At 38.5% G+C, this 22,442-nt stretch overlaps 1 protein-coding gene across 6 annotated transcripts in view; it reads right to left on the minus strand.

Moving 5' to 3' along the window:
• Positions 1-1,669: 1,669 nt before the first annotated feature.
• HMGN3 (high mobility group nucleosomal binding domain 3) overlaps positions 1,670-22,442 on the minus strand; it is a 32,500-nt gene continuing 11,727 nt past the window's right edge. The window contains exons 2-7 of one of the 6 annotated variants that reach the window (XM_063097466.1): positions 13,075-13,125; positions 6,586-6,615; positions 3,990-4,040; positions 2,699-2,812; positions 2,536-2,578; positions 1,670-2,153 (exon numbers count right to left, since the gene is read on the minus strand). In XM_063097466.1, coding sequence (XP_062953536.1) covers positions 2,140-2,153; positions 2,536-2,578; positions 2,699-2,812; positions 3,990-4,040; positions 6,586-6,615; positions 13,075-13,125 — 303 coding nt within the window. In that variant the 3' untranslated portion in view covers positions 1,670-2,139. Of the gene's footprint in view, positions 2,154-2,446; positions 2,579-2,698; positions 2,813-3,989; positions 4,041-6,585; positions 6,616-13,074; positions 13,126-22,442 lie in introns of those variants that run through there. The other 5 variants (XM_063097463.1, XM_063097465.1, XM_063097468.1 and 2 more) reach the window with 5 other exon arrangements.

Here is a 22,442-nt window from a genome sequence, read left to right on the forward strand (position 1 = left end):
TAGAAACTGTATCTCCAACTAGTTTAGTGGTTGAATACATTCAAAATAGGATGTTTAATATGATTCCCTCTTTTAAAACTTATATGTGCATGTGTACGTGTGCATATATATGTAAATACATATATACCTACATACATTCACAAGTACATACATATTCATAAAGAAAATGGTATGCATGATTACCTCTGGGTTGTAGGAATGGGGAAAAGGAAGATTTTGACTTTTTGTTTTATATATTATTGTAATGTCTAGAATTTTTTAAAATCACTTATATTATTTATGTAATTTTTTAAAAAGCAAACCTATGGAGTTAGTTGTCCACTTCTGATTGGAAACTAGCCAGTAATGTACTTCAACTGTGTACTGACTGCATTTTGAAAATATTTTTGTAAAGTGTTCACAGGATACCAGATATTTTTATTTGAGGTAAAAATGGTTTTCAGCATATCCAAGATAAAACTCATGAGTTATGGTACATTTCATAGAAACCAAGGAAACTATGAATGAGATTATTCTGTATATAACATGGCTGATACCTGCAGTCGACTAATGACAGACTTGGGACAATGACATGAGTTTAAGTTCTGAGCCCCAAAATATAAGCTGGAGGAGAGACCTTGTTTTTGTTGATAACCACAACATAAAAACATCTAAGGCACAGAGGAACAACTGCCTTTTTGCAGGAGTCCCTGACAGTGCAGCCACTACTCTCCATCTTAAGAGTCAAGTCTTCCTCTAAGCAGAATCCCCAGAATTCAGCTTTTCTGGGGTGTTCACGCAGCTACCAAACTTTTCAGGAATGCAAATAACTACAAAAAATTACATTTATAAACTAAATCCTCTGTTTCTGGAATTGCTATGTCCTTTCATAGACAGAAGAACACTGCTTAAAAAATTCAAAAGGTTCCAGCCTGAGGGGCTAGCCCGTGGCTCACTTGGGAGAGTGCAGTGCTGATAACACCAGGGCTATGGGTTTGGATCCTATATAGGGATGGCCGGTGCGCTCACTGGCTGAGCGTGGTGCTGACAACACCAAGCCAAGGGTTGGGATCCCCTTACTGGTATAAAAAAAAAAAAAAAAAAAGGTTCAAGCCTGGATTTTCTCCTTCCAGTATGTTACATACTCTCCACACTCCTATTTCTTAGCCTAGAAAGCAGCTCTAGGAATACCCATGTCAACATCCTTCTCAGGTTGATGCGATGTTGAGATGCAGTCATGTTTGGTAAAGAGCAGTTTTCAAAACTGTGATGTCCTCAACGAATGGGCAAGTATTCTAGTACAAATGTGACTTAGTATTATTTTGAGAGTGGGAGATTTTCAAAGACAAGTCCTAGTTCATATTTCTGTTTTTGTTTTTTTACTAGTTCTGGTTTAGCAAAACTCTATCCTTGTAAAAATATATATATAAAAATATATATAACGTTTATTATATGGTAATCATTTCTGGCCACTTCTGGTATAAAGTACATTAGATGTAATTCTTCTACACTAGCGGTCATAGATGATTTTATTAAAATAACAATGTTAAAGGCCAGCAAATCTAAGTAACAATCCTGTTTGACTTATTATAGATACCAATATAGCACAGACTGTAGAAATTCTTTACATCTTCTGCAACAAAACAATAAAACACACCCTAAATTTAGTAAAGATACTAAGAGGCAGGTATTTTGCAGACAAGAAAAACCTTTTATTTTAAACCACAAATAGTCAGCAGGTGGCCACAACTATCCATGTTTCATTAAAATCACATAAAACCTAGATACAAAAGCACCACTGATTATTGCTCTAGAAAAACTACATGAAAAATTCAAATATGCACAGTAAAAACACCACAGTATGCAGAGGACTAAATTTTTAAAACAAATGCATGGAATGCTGAATCAATTTTAAACACAGCTTCCAATATTAAATTGCTATTTATTTTACTTCAGGATGATGGAAATTTCCAAAAAGCATGACTATGAGAGGTTAAAATGTCCATCCTTATATATTTTTGTATGCCAACTAGTAGAGTCCTAAAAAATTAGGATTTACAAAATACTTGGTAAAAATAGCTTTTAAAAGTTGTCCCAAGAGGTACATAAAAGCAACCCCAATTTCTCATGACAATTCATTCTCCCTCGTTATCTACAGATTCAGTTTTCTGTGCCTGCGAAAAAGAAAGAAAAAAAAAATCATATAGTTACTACTAAAACTATTAAAACTACTATAACCAAAGAAAAGTCCGCCCACTAACACACACACTTTTGAACATTTGTGTTTTTTTGCAGCAACACTGCAAAACCTATTTCAACTCTGGGTGTAAAACAGACAATGCAGGAATATATTATACAAACACTTTGCTGCATTTATTGCTTTCTGCTTTTCAAACAACCACAGAAGCCTTACCTGCAAGCTCCCATCGTTCATAATAAAAAACAACACACCACTATCTGATTCTAGTCACTGCAAACATGCAGAATTTTCTACTGTACCCTTAACTCTCACTGTTTCAATCTGCCCTTTTACTGACAGTGTGCTGGGTGGGGTACCTCTGGAGGATGAGACATTAACAGTTGAGCGAGAGATGTGGATCTGCAATAACATTATAGGCAATAAAAAGAGACATTATGAACGTGCTATCACCGGCTGAAGGATTGAGCAATTTCTTTAAAGACACTGATTGAATCAGTGGGAGGTATTTATGGAAAGTACCTCTTCAGCTTTAGTTTCACCATTTTCAGATGGTGCAGTACCTTCCTTTCCAGCTTCCTGCTTTTCCTCCTTCTTCCCTTTAGCACCTCTGTTAATCTTTGTTCCAGGTTCTTTCTAATAGGATCAAAGCACAGGGAAGCAGCATGTTAGACACGGTGTGGTGATAGCTACAATCAATCAACCTCTGTCTGAACACAAGGTGAAGCACGACCATGGCTGCCATGGTGGCCTTTAAGGGGACATGCAAACCCAATTTTGCTGGGTTTCAACTGAGTTAGACTGAGTCTCTATGAAAACGTTAATAGGCTGCTCAAAAGCCTGCTGGACTTTCCCTTCTGTGGAAAACACGAGGATCCCTCTCATGTATTTGTTCAGTGGACCTCCCCTCCTACTAAAGAGAGAGGTTCTGCCATGGAGAGAGCTGCAGTGGGACTCAGTAAAGGTGGAGGCAGGCCTGGGGAAGAGGCCAGCCAGGAGGCGGCTTTTAGCTGCTGCCTTCCAGTGAAACATCTCACACGGAGACGTTAGGCTGTGTGACCAGAAAGCTGAGAAAGCCCCTGAAAAGGCCGGCCCAGATGGAGAAAAGTCCCTAATGTTAAGACCAAGCCACAGAAGTGAGTGCTTCTGAAATCACCTACTCATGCCACTATATAGAGTTTCAAACAATTCATGACAAGGGACAATGCTCCGAAGGGCAGGGTGCAGAAAAGCCATTTTGAATGTTTCTTAATAATTCCTCATCTGCAAAACAGGACGTGTGTATCTACCTCTAAAGGAATGATGTGAGGGTTATATGATTAAAGCAACCAGAACAGTGTCTGGCATAGTATAAGGGCCATATAAATGTTTACTAGTATTAATTATTTGTTGGTGTTAATTAACATTATTATTAGTCATCAGACTGGTCTACTAAAGCCAGTTATATGAAGCCAGAGCCCCCCTGTGGCCCCCAACTCCTTCTGTTGCTAGGATGCGACCTTACCCCTTGTAGCACCATGTGAACCACATGTTCACGAGGCAGCTGCCAAAGCCCATTTGGACATGAGGCTTCTCAGAGCAACATGCTCTGACTTCTGCGCCTCATTGACCAAAGAGAAAACACATTCCTGTTAAAGCATAAAACTGTACTTTATGCCTTTAAAAAAAAGCCCATAACAGTGGTAACGGTTTTCTGGTCAGTATATTATAGCCTGAATCATTAAACATGCACTTTCCTTGGGTGATTTCTAGGTATGGATTTACAACTTATTCATTGTTTAAAAAGCCAAAGATGGGATGGAGCACCTCTTACCTTAGCAGATGTTTTTCTTGGTTTAGGTTCAGGTTTTGGTGGAGCAGGTTTCTGCAAAGATAATTTAAATTACACAAATACTGAAAAAGACAATGGATACCACCAAAAGGAACACAAAAGGACTACAAAAGACAGCCATCTATTTTGACTATGACTTTGCTCACTTAAAAAAATATTTTGTCCTATTTTCAGCTTTAGGTAACAGCTTAAAGACCTAGCATTTCATAACTATTTTCATCCTGGGTTCGCAAGTGAGATCGAAAAGCCGACTCATTATTCGCCAGTCCAGACTAGCTCTCCAGGAACAGGATTCGGCTTCCATCTCCGATGTGTCTGTAGTTCCTTTTATCACAGCACAGCAGCAAGAGGAATGACTCAGGCCCTTGGCCAAATGACTCCATGAATTCAGTCACACTGGCCTTCCCAACAGTCTAGAAATCACAGCACAATCACAGGCAAAGCCCATCTGGTAACGAAGACGGCTGCCTGTGAAGTATTTCAAAATGATTTCCAAATCCTTCCACCTCTGATGTAGATTTCAAGTTCTGTAGCCAAGCCTCTTCCTAATTTCATCCTCTCCAATGCCAGCTCAAGGTGAGACTCCCTCACCCACCCAGACACTAGGCTCATTTGTCTCTAGAGCTTTTTATTAAGAACACAAGTATAATGATAAAAATGTCCACTGTTAACTCCCAAGTTTAAGATTTTTCACAAATATTATTTGCCAAAGAGCCCCCTAAGGAACTATTTTTCTCCTATCTCATGTGACCCTCTTCCCATTCCTGGGAGCAGTGCCTCCAAACCCTGTCGCCATGGTCCCCCCTCCACACAGGGATTCAGTCCTAAACAGCCTCCCACAGGGCTGAGACCAGGTGGCACATGGGGATGCTGAGGAAAGATAACCAGTTTAAGTCATGAGTTTTCTGTAGATATTTTAGGGCACATATTTCCTCTCATAGAGCTAGAAAAAAGTAAATGTACATCTCTCCCATAGAAGAATGGTTTTTAAATAGAAAACACTGGCTAGGGTCTCCCCCTATGGAGAAAAATACATGTTCCTCCCCAATGCCTCTAGGTGGTTCAGGTTCATATTGAATCTGGCCTTTTCATCAAGGGTATAAAGTGAAATTGTAGACAGTTCAATTCCAGAAGACTGGCTGTTAGAAATGACCTTTGAAATAAAAAAAAGAGCTTGAGCTTGAAAAGTAAGAAACGTTTTCATTAATCTTACTACCCTAAATCTTTAGTCTACTCCCCAAATATAGCAGCTTTCATGGCTCCTAAATTTTCAGGATTTAAAAAATTTTGTTATTCCAAGCTTTGACATATTAATATACACAAGTTTTCTCCATTTACAGCAAGTAATTTCCTATTATATCATTTTCTGTAAGGCAGACTTTTCCTATAGACTCAGCATTCGCGTGTTTTGACAGGACCAGGAAAAGAGGTTTTGTAGTCTGTAACCCTGCTGGCCTCTAAGAAGACTCTGTGTCGACACCATGGGGAATGATCTCAGTGGAAGGTGCTTATATTGCTGGTCTCTGATGCTTCAAATTTTGGTTTTCACTTGACTTAAAAGGTCTATTCTCTTAACTGGCCAGAGGCTCACAACAGCACCCCCCAGGTCTTAAGTCTTCCTGGTGACTCTGATATCATACTTCCTTGTCAGACTCACAAGAAACACCAGCTCACTCAACCTAAACTCAGCTATACTTCTGAACTTGTGAGTGCTCCACATATTTCTGCTTTGATTCCCTGCACTGTACCAGGCACAGGGCTGGGCCATGCTTCCCTGAAGGCTAAAGTAGTTGTAGCTCCTCTAATATCTAGTATGGGGATATATGCTGTCAACCAAGATGTCAATGCCTTCCCCCTACCTTGGGCAGCCCGGGCCGTAGGACTTTTAACCAAAATCTTCTACTACAGAGTCAGGACTGATCTGTCTGTTGGCAGGGGGTACATCAGGAGGGCAGCAAGGAGGAGCATGAGAGCCCACAAGGAGCACAGACCAGTGAGGAAGAGCAGCAGCACATTCATGTCTGAGGCTAAGCCACATCTGCCCATCCCAGCTGTAATCCTAACCTTCCTCCCTTCCCTGGGCTTGCCCCAAAGAAGAGAACTCCAAGTGGCAAAGTATAATTGATACTTTTTCAAAGACTCTTTAGTTCTGAAATGAGGCTAAAGCATATGGATTCAGACTACTTTCAGAACATTCTGACACTAGGCTAAAAAATGTTCTGAAGTATGAGTGTATGAATCGTGGACAGAGAATCAGAATTCTGTCCACTTCAGCACATCATATGTAGAATCTGAAGGCTAGGACTTTGCTTAACATGTTCTTTTGTTTCAGAAATCTAGCAATATCAAATAACATCCTGAGCTTTATATTCTTGGTAACAGGGCTGGCCACTGTTTTTCACTGACATATCTGATCAGCTTGGCAACACTAATCAAATTTGCTAGAAATTGTAACTTCAGGTAATTTTCAAAAAGCAAATACACTTAAGGGAAACACCACCTTAACCTTCCTTTTGTTGCTTTGCTCTGGGCAAAAGGAACAAGTATTCATAAGAACTAACCTTCGTAAGGTACTTACCGCTGACAATCTGGCAGACCGTCTTGTGGGCTACGAAGGGAATGGAAAAATATATATTTTTTGGTGATTATAAACAACCAGGTTGATTTTTTAAAAAATTCATTCTTAATATACCTTACTCTGTTGAAAGAATATAACGTATGACTCCCATTGTCCTCTCCAGGTAAACAAGTGAAACAAACCTAAGCATCAAGGGCACCATAATACTCAAGAGGAAGTGTTTCTGATGAGGTGCAGACACACTGTTCAAACAAATGGCTTCTTTCAATTGAGGGTGTGGTGGGTAAGAAAATGAAACGAAGATGAATTTAGGCTCCATCCCAAACCATAACCTCTACTTTTATGATAAAACCAACAGCAGAAGCATTGAGGTGCTATTTAAGAACTAGTCTCCAGTCTGACTCTTGTTCCTTAAAAATGGAACTAAAGCTTTTTTGTAAGTTAATACAAGAAAGGACTTACATAATTGTTAAAAACTTATACAGCAGGAGTTCCCCCAGCTTGCTGCTATATTGGAAAAGAGAATGACTACAAATCTCAGGCAGTTAACAAGAAAGACTTCTTTTTACATGTAACAAAATAAATACTCTTATGTATCTACTAAAATAATACGTTCAAAGATTTTAAAAAGTTCACTAATTTTTTCTTTTAATTTCAAGTTTAGAAAATTTAGAGAGGAACTGTGTAGACACTGATATATTTCAGGAAATCTTTTCTTCTTCAAGGAAGTTATAAGTTAACAGCAAATGAGACTGCAAACAAAATTTAAAATAACAGAATTATCCTAGGCACTTCAGCAGCAGCATACTGAGTTGACATTCTATTTACCATCCAGCATAAACTGGCTCCCCAAGGGATTTCACATTCTAAAAGTAAAATTGCCTTTCTTTAAAAGTATTCCAGAAAGAAATACTCCATACTTTTTGTCGGTTTTATTCACTGCTTTGTCTCTAGTAGAATAGTGTATTACCTAACACATAGTACATACAAGAATATTTGATGTATAAATGAATTCAAGCTTTTCCCAAATTCTTACTGCCTTATGCAGACTTTGCCTCATTACAGTAGCTTAAATGTTTCAAATAATTTTCCTTAAGGGGGGTCAGCAAAAATGATCAGTAGGAACCTGTACCATGATTACAAGGAATCATGGAATTCTTGAAGCTCCGCTTAGGTCAGCCTAGGTCAGCTGGTCAGGTCAAACTGAAAGAAATATTTCTTGCCATCCCTACATCTAAGAACTTTCCTGCTGAAAATATCCAGAGAAGCTAAACTCATCTTTCTTTAAACTACAGAAGGAAATGAAGGGCCAGAGCCTCCATGAATAATTTTAACCCTGGGGTCTTGAGGAAAGACCAGAGCTGTACTTAAGGCCAACTAGCAGAATATGCCAAGAATTGGAGACTGTGCAGGTTAAGTGGTTGGCTGGGACACATTCGCTGCAGAAAGTAAGAGAATGTACAGCTCGGCACACAGTGCCATCCACAGCCCTGTGGGTTAGTGCAGAGGAGTGTGTGCATCAGACTATGCACAGGAAACACCACAGCACCTGCAATGATTATCTCGAGTCATTCATGACAATGCACCCATGGGTCCCTGGGAATCAGAACCCATATCCTGCAATGGCTTTCTCAGGATGGTTAATTTCATTGATTGGGTAGATCACAGAAGGAAAGGCAACATTATCAATTAAACTGGGCAACAAGTGGCTATCCTGTATTTCGTTAATATGCTTTCTGAGCATGGAGGAGCACAGGAACACCCCATTACCAAACAGAACTCAGCTTTTAAGCTTCAGTGTGGCCTCAAGTACCCATACTATCTTGTAAATAAAGTACAGCATGCAGAATGATATCTTCCAAGAGGAAAAGTGGCAGCCTCCATGCTAAAGAGAGGTCAGTGAACCTACTGGAATCCCTCCCTGTTTGGTGTCAATGTATGTGTTATTTTCCTGTTCACCTCATCTGTCTCATTTCCATATCCCCTACCACACAGGACCATCTTCTCTGACATTCCCGTAGCTCCAGTGCTAGCAGGGGCCCTCAATAAATGTTGAGATAAATGGAACGGGTAAGCACCAGAAACACATAGCAATTATGAACTTGGGGGGTGGGTCCTAAGGCCACTACTCAGGTACTCTCTAGTTTGGGACCTGAAAAGCCTATCTGCCAACTATCTGTCCTGTGTAAAATGTCATTGAAGTGAGGCAAAACCGTGAAAAATTCCCCAACCGTGATGCTTTTGCTCCCCTCCTTTCCATGTGAACACCCAAACATACTGAATAGGCTGAGTGATGTCAGAGTGCCTTTTGGGATTTCCAGAGAGACATTCCAACCAAAGCACTGCTCCACAGGGCCTGAAAACTGTTCTGATCCAAAGGACTTAATACCTTTTGGAAATTCAGGCTGCATTAATCTGTTTCTGTTGTTTATAACAGAATACCTGAAATTGGATAATTTATAAAGAAAGAGAATTTAATTCTTAACAGTTTCGGAGGCTGGGAAGTCCAAGGTCCACGGGGTGCATTTGATGAAGGTCTTTTTCCTTGATGGTGACTTCCACAGAGACACAGGGTGTCACATGGTGAGAACAAGCTAAGCAAGAGAGCTAACCTGCTCACTTGCTCTCCTTTTAAAGCTTTCAGAACTGTGCTCATTACTCCATGAATGGATCAATCCATTTACCATCTAATCTCCTTTTAAAGGCCCCACCTTTCAATTACCATAATAGGATTTCCTATCCTTAACACTGTTACAGTGGGAATTAAGTTTCCAATACATGAACCTTTGGGGGACACCACAGCACAGGCCAGTATAAGAGTTTCAAAATTAAAACATGGAAATTAATGCAAAAACAAAGTTTTCCTCTCTAGGCTGTCCAAACCAACTAGTCTCTAAAATGTATATTTTTTACTGTAAAATCATTTTATGACTTCCTATCTAAAATTTACCAGCTCTTTTTTCTATGCAAAAAAAAAAAAAAAAAAAAAAAAAAAAAAAAAAATTCTCTTAAATTCTCTTTTCCATTCCTTTCCAGTAACCATCATAAGAGATTTTCTTTTTCACTGCAAACAGTGGAGGCTGAGATGAACCTTTCACTCACAGTCAACAGTACTGATTATGCATGCAAGTATGGATGCCTTCCTGGAAAGTTCCATCAGCTTTCACAGCCCTAAAATCTATAAATGATTGGACTATATTTATCAGATATGAAACAGACTACACTGCTATTTTTTCCTCTTTAAAACACTAGCATTTGAAATATTCATTTGAGACTCAGGTTGTTGGGTAGGACTATTAAGGAAAAAAAGATGTTAAGAATTTCTCTTGATCTTTTCATTAAGTGTGCCTCCTTAAGAAAAGTGGTCAAAAGAGTGGCTCTCAGGGAGGGAAGGAAGACTTCCAAAGACAAGTCACCACGAGAGTGTCAGATACAATAAATGTGAGGGTTCGTCGCTGTGGTATATAGGTGAGGGTACAATGGAATTACCCAATAAGCACTTATTGATTAACTGTTCGTTCCCTGGGCTGGAGAAAATTCTGGTGAAGGCTTCTCTGAAATACATGGAAATCTTCTACTTCAACGTCCTGATTGCAAAAGCAACACAGAAGTCTAACCTCATGTGATAAAATTCACAGGGACAGCTAGATCAAGTAGGATCACTGAACTTTGCAGAATGCTGCTTGAAACATATGGAGCATTCCACTGGAATCTGGAAGTTATTTTTATTTTTATGAGATTTTTTTGTTGTTGTTCCTGAGCTCAACCAGGTACTTCCAAGCAAAACCCAAAAGTCAAGTAGCTTTTAATTTTCAAAAACCATTAAGAAGTTAAATAGAAATTGATTTCTTTTCAAAACTAGGAAGTAGGGAAAGATGTACATGAGAGCCTTGGCTGGGGAATGGAGGAGACAGAGAAATGCATAGTGATTACCAGGTTTTTATGACTGACACAAAAAGGGCAGGGGGACAGAAGATTTTGGATCAGGTAGTTCAGATATCTTTCCTGGTTATGCTTCTTACAAGTTGCAACACCCAGGGTAAATCATATATTTCTCTGAGAACACTGTTTGCTCTAGTTACAATAGGGATAACAATATTTGCCTCCCTGTTATCAAAAATAGCACTTCTCTGACATTCACTATTACCCTTCCTTACTCTATTTTTCTTCATAGCTAATATCCAATTATTTAACTTTATTCTCTTTCTCTCCCCCACTAAAATGGAAGTTCCATGTAGTCAGGGAGTTTTGCTTCTTTTGATCACTGTGGGACCCACAGAGCCTAGAGGAGTGATTAGTGCATTATAGGTGCTCATATATTTTTGTCCAGGAATGAATCTGCCCTCCTCTAATTTCAGAGTTATTGCATAGATCAGACGAAACAATGAATGTGAAAGGGCTTTGTAAACTGCACAGTGTAATGACTGTAATATACTATTTTGGTCATTTCTTGTCCAAGTCCCCTGAAGTACTATCCCCTGCACAATGCCCTTCAAATATCATGGCAGTGGTAGACAATTTTCAAAAGAGGATCTCTCTTTGTAACTGCTATCTATTCACTATAGTCAAGGCTGTGCATACTCAACGATATAACTGGAAAATTCATTCAATTCAGTGGAAAAAAAATCAATCAATATACTGTCTGACAGTTTTCTACCCTAAACCACCAGCTGACTAACCTTTTCACTTTTCAAACAACTGTGTTGACATCCTAAAGACAGATCATGAGTTTTATCTGGACATGGCTTAAGTGACAGGTAAAGAATATTGTCAAGAAAAGATTCTTTTTAATAATAATATTAAAATACATAAAATATATAGATAATATAAAATATAAAATAAATAAAAATAAATAAAAACATAAATAATATAAGTAATATAAATAATAAAAATCCCTGGGCTAAAATAAAATGTATAAGACAGGTGTATAAGCAAAAACACACACATAAACTTTTTTTTTTTTTTTGGTCTTTTTGTGACCGGTAAGGGGATCACAACCCTTGGCTTGGTGTTGCCCTCACCGCGTTCAGCCAGTGAGCGCACCGGCCATTCCTATATAGGATCCGAACCCACGGCGGGAGCACCGCTGTGCTGAGTGCGCCACGGGGCCGGCCCCACACATAAACTTTATACATATATATTCTAACCTGCTTGATTTGCTTTTCATATAGAGATTTAGAAGACCGTTTTCACTATACAAGATCTACTGCGTGCAATGGTTTCTAGATTTTCTGACTGATGGATCAGTTCATATGTGTTCCTAAGGAGAAACCCAAATGCTTTTTTTGGTGCCCATGTCTAAAAACATTAAGATTGGCTAAGCCAACTGTCCTAAAATTACATTGTGCTGTTTTCCAAGAAAATTCAAGCATTTATCATTTTTTGGTTTGTTCTAGTATTTTTCGTTCTTTGGTCTCTACTTGTGTGGAGACCTAATTCTGGATTACAAACTTCATGATTATTCCAAACTCTGTCAGACAGTGAATGCTAGGTACATGGATGATAGGGGCAGGCAGTTTGGTTTGTTTTGCTTTTAAATTATTTCTTTATAGATTCTGTTAAAGATTTTCCATTTGGAAGAATAAATTTCCTTGTACAAATCTTGTGTTGGGGTTTTGGTATCATGACAAATTCCTCTGAATTATTAACCACAATATGAGTCACCTAATCAAAGAATCTGTAACTAGATACTGTTTTTGTCTCACTCATGACCTATTTTAGTTTATAAGTTCAAGGGTAAGAGCTGCAGTTTTCCACACACTGTAAAGATCTGTGCAAAAGGGTATGGCTGTCATCACAGTTACATCTCATTTCCTACTTGGTCGCCCATCTCCTTTTCGAGGGTGATAATATTACCACGGAGGGTCAAAAACAAGCTTGACCAAGTTCCCAGCCTTTTGGAGGTTTCTGTATTTTAATAAAGAGTATCTATGAAATACAGAGTGTCTCTGCCTAATTAGTTATCCCAATACCGTAAGAGTTTTCCTAATTTAAAAAAGTTTTAATATTTTGACCTATTGTGTATCCTGCCATAGTTTTTGACTTTAAAGATGACTCCTCTCAGACAAGTATTCAGAACTTAAAAAGTAATTTATAATTCACTCACTGGAGCAGAGAATTTATGAAATCAACAGCCTTTCGTTTTCTTGCTGTGAAAGGCAGACTTTGTTCTCCTTGATGAATTTACCTATTATCTCGCTCTTTGCCCAGAAGGAATTCTCAGTATCCGTTTTAACAGACAGCAGGACCGACAGGCAGAAACGTAAACAACACAGTAAGAGGAAAATGCCTCATCATTGTACTCAACGGAAACACACCTAGGCCAGGCGAGGCTATACACAGACACCTAGGCCAAGCAAGACTTAACTCCAGTTTACGTAGTCTCAACAACCTTGTTTACAAGAGTATTCATTCAGATGCAGACAATCACAACAATATTAAAGATTTCAATTTAAATAATTAAATATAAAATGTCAAAGATATACTTACCTCCTGTTTAGTTACTTTGGGTCCATCTTTGCCCTCTGTATTTTCTGGAGACTAGAAAGAAAATATTTCCGTGAATTGTGTTTAAATCAGAAAACATACATTAGAAAATTTAAAAAAAAAAAAAAAAAAAAAAGACTTCATTTCCTGGGACCATATAAGCCAAAAGAATTTTTGCAGGGAAAAAGTAAGTTAATAAGAGGACATGTTTACACACACACACACACACACACACACACACACACACACACACACACACACACACACACACACACACACACACACACACACACACACACACACACACACACACACACACACACACACACACGATGTATAGCTGAGTAACAGCTCTACTTTCAAAACACACACACACGATGTATAGCTGAGTAACAGCTCTACTTTCAAAACAGAAATACAGAAAGAACTGATATGAGCTCCTATTCTCAATGTACATTCACTTTAAGCAATTTTCAATTGGTCTCTGACGACTCTACCACCAGTTAAAGAACAAGGACCCAGCAGTCAGTAGCAGGAGTGCCTTGGATACACCCTCTTGTTCCACTTGCTTGTTCTAGTTACTTTGTTCTTTTAAGATATGGGCTGGATGCTGCTGGTAAAGCCCAAGCCAACCACAAAGCATATTTTCATCCCACGTGTGCCTAGCTTTGATTTCTAGCCCATTTCTTGATATGACTTAACAAACTTATCATGAGTTAGTATTTTTCCATTATCAACTCCAGCAACTCTCTTACACTCAAGCACCCTGCCACTCCCAGCTGATTTGTTTCCAGGTTTTGATCCATCCCATGGGGCAGCACCTGCCACTCCTATGACATCTCAAACCTGACTCCTTTACAGGCTGCATACAACTATGGGGAAAACATACTTTATGTTTTAAAGTAAAATATACTTCAGATTTATATGATACTCTTCATATAGCAATATATTTTTATTAGCTCAGAGTTAAATAAGATTAAACTAATTAGAAAATTAAACTAACACATTTTAAACTACATAAAGCTGGAAGGTGAACACTCAATCTCTATAGCACGAATGGGCAACAGATATGAATAGAGCTCCCATGGGAAAAAAAATACAAATAGCAAATTGACATTTGGCTCAATGTTTGGCTTAGTAAAAATAAGACAACTATGTGGTAATGCTTCACCTGATAAAATGAGAACAAAATTTAAAAGATCATAAAACCCACTGTTTGGTGGGGCTGGTGACACTGTAAACTAATATATTTCCTTCAAAGAACAATTTGGCATTATGAAAAAGACATATATGGACTAATCATTTGATGACCCAGTAATTTCAATCTTGGAACCAGAACTCAAAAACACTCTTTGTAAAATTATGGGTTTTCTTGGTACTATTTCTAATATGGAATAACTGGAAACAACTCATATCAATAAATAATAGAGAAAAGTTTCAGTAAACTATGTAACTACTAATGCAATGGGATTAAAAAGAGTTAGGCTATGAGAATACATGGAGAGTCCACATAAAATGCCAAATTTAAAAACCTAGAACATAAAGTAGTATGTAAAATATAGGTCTTAAGTATATTAAAGTTTTCAGGAAAGAAACTGCTTTTCTTCAAGGCAAAGGACATGTGAACCTTCTCTATTCTCTCTCTGGAGTTGCCTGTTAGCCACAGCCTACTGGTTCTCCTCTCTCCAGAACCTCCCAAATTGACCAACTATTTCCCCCTCTTCTTTGGAAGCTTCTCTATCAAGAAGGGAAACTGAGCTTTCTCTTTTCTGTTCCCCACTCTCTTCCATAGGAATGTCTGCTTCACAGACAGATCTTGTGTTATATCAGTCAGATGAGCTAGAGACAGAAAAATCTTAGAAAGTCTGAGTATATGAAGATAATTCCTTGGTGGGTCATTTGGCTTAGCTCACTTCCATGGCTACAAACTCGGTTCTTCTGGCCACAAACCAGAGCCTCTGTTATCTAGGCGTGCTGGGCTCTCATTCACACCTGTAGGTCACTCAGAATTCAATCAGCACATAGCTAGTGTCAGAAAAATTGATATTAATGATATTATTTTCAATATTCTTCTATGTAGTAGATTAGTGACAGGCAATATGATTGAGAGATCAATCTTTAAATACAAGCACCTAACACATTTGCAGTCAGAAACAACCGATCTTTACCCTGGGATCAGTTATTCTGTGGTATGAATGCAGGATGTGTGCTCAAGATACCTGGCTTGCTTGAATCCTGGCTCTTTACCCAGAAGCTGTGTGATCTGGGGCAGAGGCTTGAGCACAATGGCTCAGTCTCCTCATCCATGAATGACAGATGATAATGACATCCAACTCAAAGGGACATGCTTACGTTCAAGCTGCAGAAAGCATTTCATAACTGTGAATTGTTATACAGATGTTATCCAATAAAAGAGATACAAGATCTTAAGGAGTCTTGAATTATAAAATATGAAATTATATTCAACAGAGCCTTAGAGTTGAGCACATTTCCTTACATACAGATTCCCTGCAAACTGGTCATCTGTTTTTGTTGCAGAGTAACAGGTATATTATTTTAGAAAGACTTACCATTACAGGGTTTCTTACCCCACACCCTCTTCACCGCTAACACTTAACCACAAGGCTGGAGACAGGAAGGAGAAGGGCATAGTATGAAGGACTTAAAACAGAAGCCCAAAGCTTTCTGTCCCAAGGGATTGTGAAGGATAAAGACAAAAAGGGGGGAAATGAAGGGTTGGAGGTGGATGTAGGTGTTCTCAGATGTACTTCAACCTTCTAGCTGGCCGATATGAAGATGAGCTGAGTTAGATGGAATGCAAGGAATGCCAAGGCAAAGGGATTCTGGCCCCACTTCCCAGAACAAGGCAGGCTTATACTAACCTAGTTTGAATAAAGAACAGTCAAAAAAAGAGAACCACAGTCAGATAAAAACGTCTTATTCACACATCTGAGGCTCCCTCAACTCCCAGGTAGTTTGGGTACTGAGTTGAGAGCCAGCAAGGAGGTGGGGGACATACAGGGTGGCAGACAGAGGGCACAGCAGGAGTTCTGGGGGAACCTGGGCACTGCTGAGAGCTGATCTGAGGGCAAGTCAGCAGGCAGGTGGTCACTGCACATCTATGACTGGACTGGGACAGAGAAGCAGCCAAGAGGGCCTGAACTCTGGTACAAAAGGATTGTTCTAAAGGAACATGGCTGATCCAGAGTAATCCCCAAAGGGCAGGTACACTCCAGTCAGCTCAAGCCAGAAACTCTGCTGTGTGAATGGAGTTGAATAAGCATCTTCCTATAGAAGATAAGTTGAAAAGGTACAGGAATCAGTCATTATTAGATAAATACATCATCAGGTGCTGTCTTTGAGGACTTGGTGGGATGTTCATCATAAATGTGATGGGCACTAGAGCAAAGTGGGTGGATGTCCCCTAGAGGGATTTTGTGTTAATCCCAGATGGAGGCTTAAAAATTTGTTCCAGGTCCTAAGGGGTCTAAAGAGTAACTGTCATAGTAGACCCTAGTGTCATCCACTAAATGGGAGAGCTATCTTCCTTAGCTGAAGGGACGGGGTATCCTTGATGGCTGATGTGGTGAGTCAAGATGCATCAAGACAACCCTTTTTTTCACTGTTAGAATCCAGGCTTACAGCTTTTTGGGACACATAGGTGGTGTGGAGCGTGGCCACACTCTAGGGTTGAAATAGGGATAGTCTTTTTTCCTCACACCCAGTGCTATGGCTGATACTGGCAAGATCCCTTACCTTTTGTCTCCAAGAGGGGATTTAACTTTTTGTTGTTAGTTTCTTGTGCTTTTTTAGGGAGCTGCTCGTGTATACTCCTGTATGCTCCTGCATGCTCTCCTACCCTGGGCCAGCCCCAGGCTTTGTTTCTTATCCTTTCTATCACTCTCCAAAAAGGAAAAAGATGGGGGGAGGGGTGGGGAGAGGGAAAGAATGCTTGCTCAATCAGATTTCAAGACTAAAAATAATAAAATAAACAATATAGGTATCTAATACTTATACAGCAGTTATGATATTGAAGAGACACACCAAAAACCCAAGGACACTGAAATCATGAAAAGAAAAGGAAGGATGTTAAAAAAAATATAAACTAGGCCAAAATTAAGTAAAAACTAGAAACAAGCCAAATATCCACCATCAGGAGGATAGTTAAATACATTATGATACGTAATAAAACAATATGCAGCAGTGAAAACAAACAAACTAGGGGTATGCACATCAACACGGATGAATCTCACAAACATAACACTGAACACAAAAAGAAAGTCATGGAATGATTCTAAATAAAGTAAAAAATGCATATAAGTGGTGAACCTATAAAGAAAAACAAGGAAATTATAAATAAAAAATCAAGATAGACGTTACCTTTGGGTGAGGAAAGGGAGGGTGATTTGACTGGGAGAGAGAACGTCAATGGTGTTAAATTTTTTAAGCTGGATGGTAAGTATGTTGGATTATTATTATTACTCAAATCATATATATATGTGTGTATGATATGTTTTATATTAAAATGTCTTTGATTTATAAAAAATATAAGAGGTTCTGAAGCAAAAGTAGGTGTGAAGGAAAAACAAGTAATTTTTAAAAAATTACAAATTCTGAAAATAAAAGCAGGCTCAATGAATAAAAAAACCCCCAAAACATGGGTAAACTCTAGACCAGGAACAGTGAAAGAAATGATGAATTGTCACAGACTGCTGAGGAATTAACACAGAATGCAACAAAGAGCAATAAAGAGATGAACAATAGGAAAGAGAAGTTAGGAGACAGGAGGTTAATTGAGAAGCTCACATCTATCTAACAGATATTTCAGAAGCAGAGAACAGAGGTACCAACCAGTAGGAAAGCAAAGACATAATGGCTGAGAATTTTCCCAAATTCAAGTCATGAGTTTTCGTATTGAAAGTTAACACCAAGGAATAAACTGAAAACAAAACAAAACAAAATAATATAACATGTCATACTATAATAAAACTATAAAACATCCAGAAAATCTGATCTGTATTTAGAATTTGTAAAATTTATTGTGGTTTAACCCAGGTTTTTCTAAACATATTTAAAATCTTCCAATAACCGAATCTAATATCAGGGTTTCAACTTAAGTAGATTAAAATGGAATGAAATGAAAAATTCAGCTCCTCATTCTTTTTAAGTGCATAATATCCTCATGCAGCTAGTGGTGGCTACCATACTGGACAGCGCAGCTCTAGATAACAACAACCAATAGATAAGAAGTTAAAGCATACTAGGGCCCTGGTTTTGTTCTGAAGGATAAATACAGATACAGAATAATTTTAGACTCTATTAAAAGAAAATTTAAAGCAAACAGAAAGGACATTGTTGGGGGGTAGGGGTGAGGGAGAAGGGAGGGAGGTTTTGGTGATGGGGAGCAATAATCAGCCACAATGTATATCGACAAAATAAAATTTAAAAAAAAAAAAAGAAAAGAAAATTTAAAGAATACCATTAAAAAACTGAAGAACAGAAATAAGGCCTATAAACTTCCTAATCAAGATGATTAAATAAAGCAAATATTACCAATAAAAGGCAGGGAAGAGAAGAACAAAACAAACACGTGATAAATCAAAAACACAAAATAAGCCATTACAAAAAGTCCAAATATATTAATAATCACAATATACCTAAACAAAATATATTCATTCATTATAATGTCAAGTAATAGAAGAAATAGAACAATATATGTACATGATTCCACTTTTACAAATTTTAAAACATGCACAAATCAATATTACAGCTGTAAATATGTATGTACTGTAAAAGTATAAAAACATGGACTGGAAGAACACACATCAAATTCATGACAATGGTTACCTCTATGAAGGCTGACAGGGAAGGGGGAACCAGGGCATATTTCAAAGGAAACTTGAATTTTATCTGTAACAATTCATTTTTTAAAAAAGATCTGAAGCAAATAAGATAAAAATTCAAATTTGAGAATTCTGAGTGGTGGATAAATAGGTATAACATAATATTATTTCCTGGATCTCTCTGTATTTAAATTTTTTCCAAATAAAAATATTACCCATATCAGAAAAAAAAGACAAGAAGCAAACTTATTCTTTTAAACCCAGTTGAACAGTGCCATGTCTATTCTCTAACAAAAATTACATGACTAGGTTTACTCACTGCATTTTTCATATTTCTTAAATGTCTTATAAATTTGGTTCATATACTGCCTCCTTTTCTGCTCAAGACATATAATTGCTTTGTTTGTGTTAATCTGAAGGAAATGGATTCAGAGCTTCTCTCTGGAGCTAGTGTAGGAGGAGAGCTGGGCAGAGGGCACATGGATTCCTTCAGCAGCTGACCAATTGTGCTATCCTCATTTCTTTTTTACACAAAGATGCCTGGTCCTGCACGTGCAGGACATTCAAGTGTACTGAAGGGAACACAACTGTATTTTCTTTAAGCCTTTCCAGCAGTCCTCATCAGGAAACCAAGAAAAGAAACTTGGAATTTTTATTCTATAGACCACCTATAAAGAATCGACAGGAATTGAAATGGTGGTTACCACAATACAGAGGGGCACTGAGGGGTAATGAGCCCAATTTTCTCCCTCCAAAATTAGAAAGGTGTCAGAGAATACAGGAGAATCCTTACACACTTCCACAGTTACTTTGGAATTACTCTGGATGGTATCAGCCTGCGGATTTGTCACTGCAGAGAAAGATACTGAGGGCATGGTGGGGCCTGGGAGGTGTAAGGCTGGTGCATCCCTGGTGCCATGCTCCTCAGCCACTCATGGGAAGAAAGGGGGGCTTGGGATTCTCAGCAGGGAGTGTTGAACCTTTCTTACTTCGAAGTTCCAAAATGTCTTTACTGTAGCATTTGCTCTTAAAAAGTTTTCCTTGTAGGAGTTAAGTGACAAGGGCTGTTGCTTTACAACTTAAGAGAATTAGCTGAAAGCCTAGAGTACTTATGAAACTCAAGTAATCATTTGCCAGCAGCCATAGAATAAATCTAGTCTCAACTCCTGGGTTATCCATGCTAATGTGGAAAAGCTGGGAATAGGTATAACAGTGCAAACAGATCAACAACCATTTCTTTTAACCAGGAGGTGATTTTTCTCTAATTTGCTGGGCAATATTTTTAAAATATTGTTTTTCATTATTTAAAATTTCTTTAGAAATTATTTGCATTTTTTGTTACAAAGCCAAGGCTGGAGGAAAAAAGCAGTCCAATAGTGAGCTGGTTAGCAGAGGAAAACCATTCTGGGATCAAAAAATTCAAATAACCTACCAAAAGAAAGACTGAAATGTGTCTGTACCTAACTCTGTCACTTTTTGCCTAAAATTAACATATAACTCAACTACTTGGTTAACATGAGGTTAATTCTCCCCACAAATGGGGGCATTGCCCATGAAATTGTTAGGTGTTTCAAAGAGCAGGTAGCTCCCTTCTTCTTATGACACATGAAACAGACAGCAGAAGTTTTATTCAAAGCCACAAAGACCATGTTTAACATTGTCATAGTTGCTTTTCCGTCATCATGTATATGTTGGGGATCCCCCAATACCGCATTGATTTTTAAAGTAATATTTAAATATCCAATACTTGGAATTCTCAGGACTAATAATCAAACCTATGTTAAATTTCTTTGCCACTTCCCCTCCCCAATTGGCTTATCAATTTCATCAGGTGACTCTTATAAACTCAAATTGTATTGATTAAGGTCACTGCAGGTCAGTATGTCTTCCCCAAATAATATTTTGTTGTTCAAGATAAAAGTAATTGAGTAAGAACTCTAATTTAAAATACTTTGGATGAGCTGAAATAAACAGCAACTCTCTCTTTTCTGAGGGATACTTTCAGGGAAAATATTTTACTGGTAATCAGGTAAAAAAGATAACTAAAAATAAGGAAAACGCCATGTTATACATGTTCACTGAAACTATCAGCATAAATACACATAATTCAATTATGGGGTATATCTTTAGGATGAAAGAAGTAATTTTAAATATTTTACACCTCTTTGGTCTGAGTTGCCTCTTTCACCAGAGTTACCTTTTACCTGTGTTTCATGGAGAAAGCACCGGGCTGATTTCTTCACCAGTAAAACTAAGAGAATGGACCTGAAGATCTTATTCATCTGGCTGACTTAGCTGTTCCTGTACTTATTTACCACACTACAAAAGTGTCATGTGTACATTATAGGGATGCCAGGCACTGGGGTCTTGGGAAAGAACAAGGTAAGGGGCACAGAAAAATAATAGTAATAAAGACATATATTGCACTTACTTGCAAGACAATGATCTAAATTATTTGATCATCACCACAATCCTATAAGGTTGGTAAAAGAGTATTATATGCACTCTGTAAATGAGGAATTGAGGCCAGAGAGGTTAAGTAACTTGTCCAAAATTATTCAGCTGGTAATCTTGCTGGTAAGTGGAATTGCTGGGACTCAGAACCAGGAGAGTTCATACTCTTAACCACTATACCACTTAAAGTGGATTGTGTTAGCTTTCCAAATTTCAAACTGGTGCAGATCTCGTATGCTAGAAGAGCAAAGGGCTTCCAGTTTGGGAAAAGCTTTAATCTGTAATCCTAGCTGAGGAGCACATGATTTGCAATGGTGTTTCCTATTCCTCTCACTCATGAGCCTCTTGAAATAACAATTCAAAAAATCTCATTAAAAATACTATATGTTGATCTTTTGCCTGGAACTTTCTGACCCTGCAGCTCTCCAGATACTGCTCCTCAGACTTTGGGTTTGGATTCTGTGTCCCTGAAGGTTAATGAGGAACCCCACGTGTCATGGGTGGACGACAGGGATCAGGACAGGGTTCCTAGTACCTGGTAGAGGAGAAACTTTGCTATTATAATTCTAGAGTCCTCTAGCTGTTTCCAAGAACAAAGAAAATGAACACAACTCTGATAATGTGCAGCATGTTTTGGGTAGAAGAATCTAGGACCAAGCCATGCTGGTTCTCTCATTACTCCACTTCATTTGCCTTCTCTCCCAGCTATGCTTCCAGGGTCCTTCATGTGTGACCAAGAGCAACAAAGAAATGAATAAATCTTGCCAGTAGGCAGCAACCATGGGGTAAGATGCAGAATTGGAGGCAGCGAGGGCAAAATGAGAAAGAAGCCAGTGCCTACCTCTTACCACCAACTGGCCCCCAGGAAGCTGTTCCAAGAGAACAAGAAGGCCTAGGAGCTTCCGGAGGCCACTGCTCAGACCCACCAGCAGCTGCAGTAGAAGTGGCAGAGACAGGTCCCATGATCTCAGATGTCCTTGAGAAGAATGACTCAGAGCCAGCCACTGAACAGGGCCTTATGCCCTTCTAGGCCAGTAGGACACACCCCACCCTGACCCTAACCCACAAGACTTC

Source organism: Cynocephalus volans, chromosome 5 (assembly GCF_027409185.1).
Source record: "Cynocephalus volans isolate mCynVol1 chromosome 5, mCynVol1.pri, whole genome shotgun sequence".
NCBI lineage: Eukaryota > Metazoa > Chordata > Mammalia > Dermoptera > Cynocephalidae > Cynocephalus > Cynocephalus volans.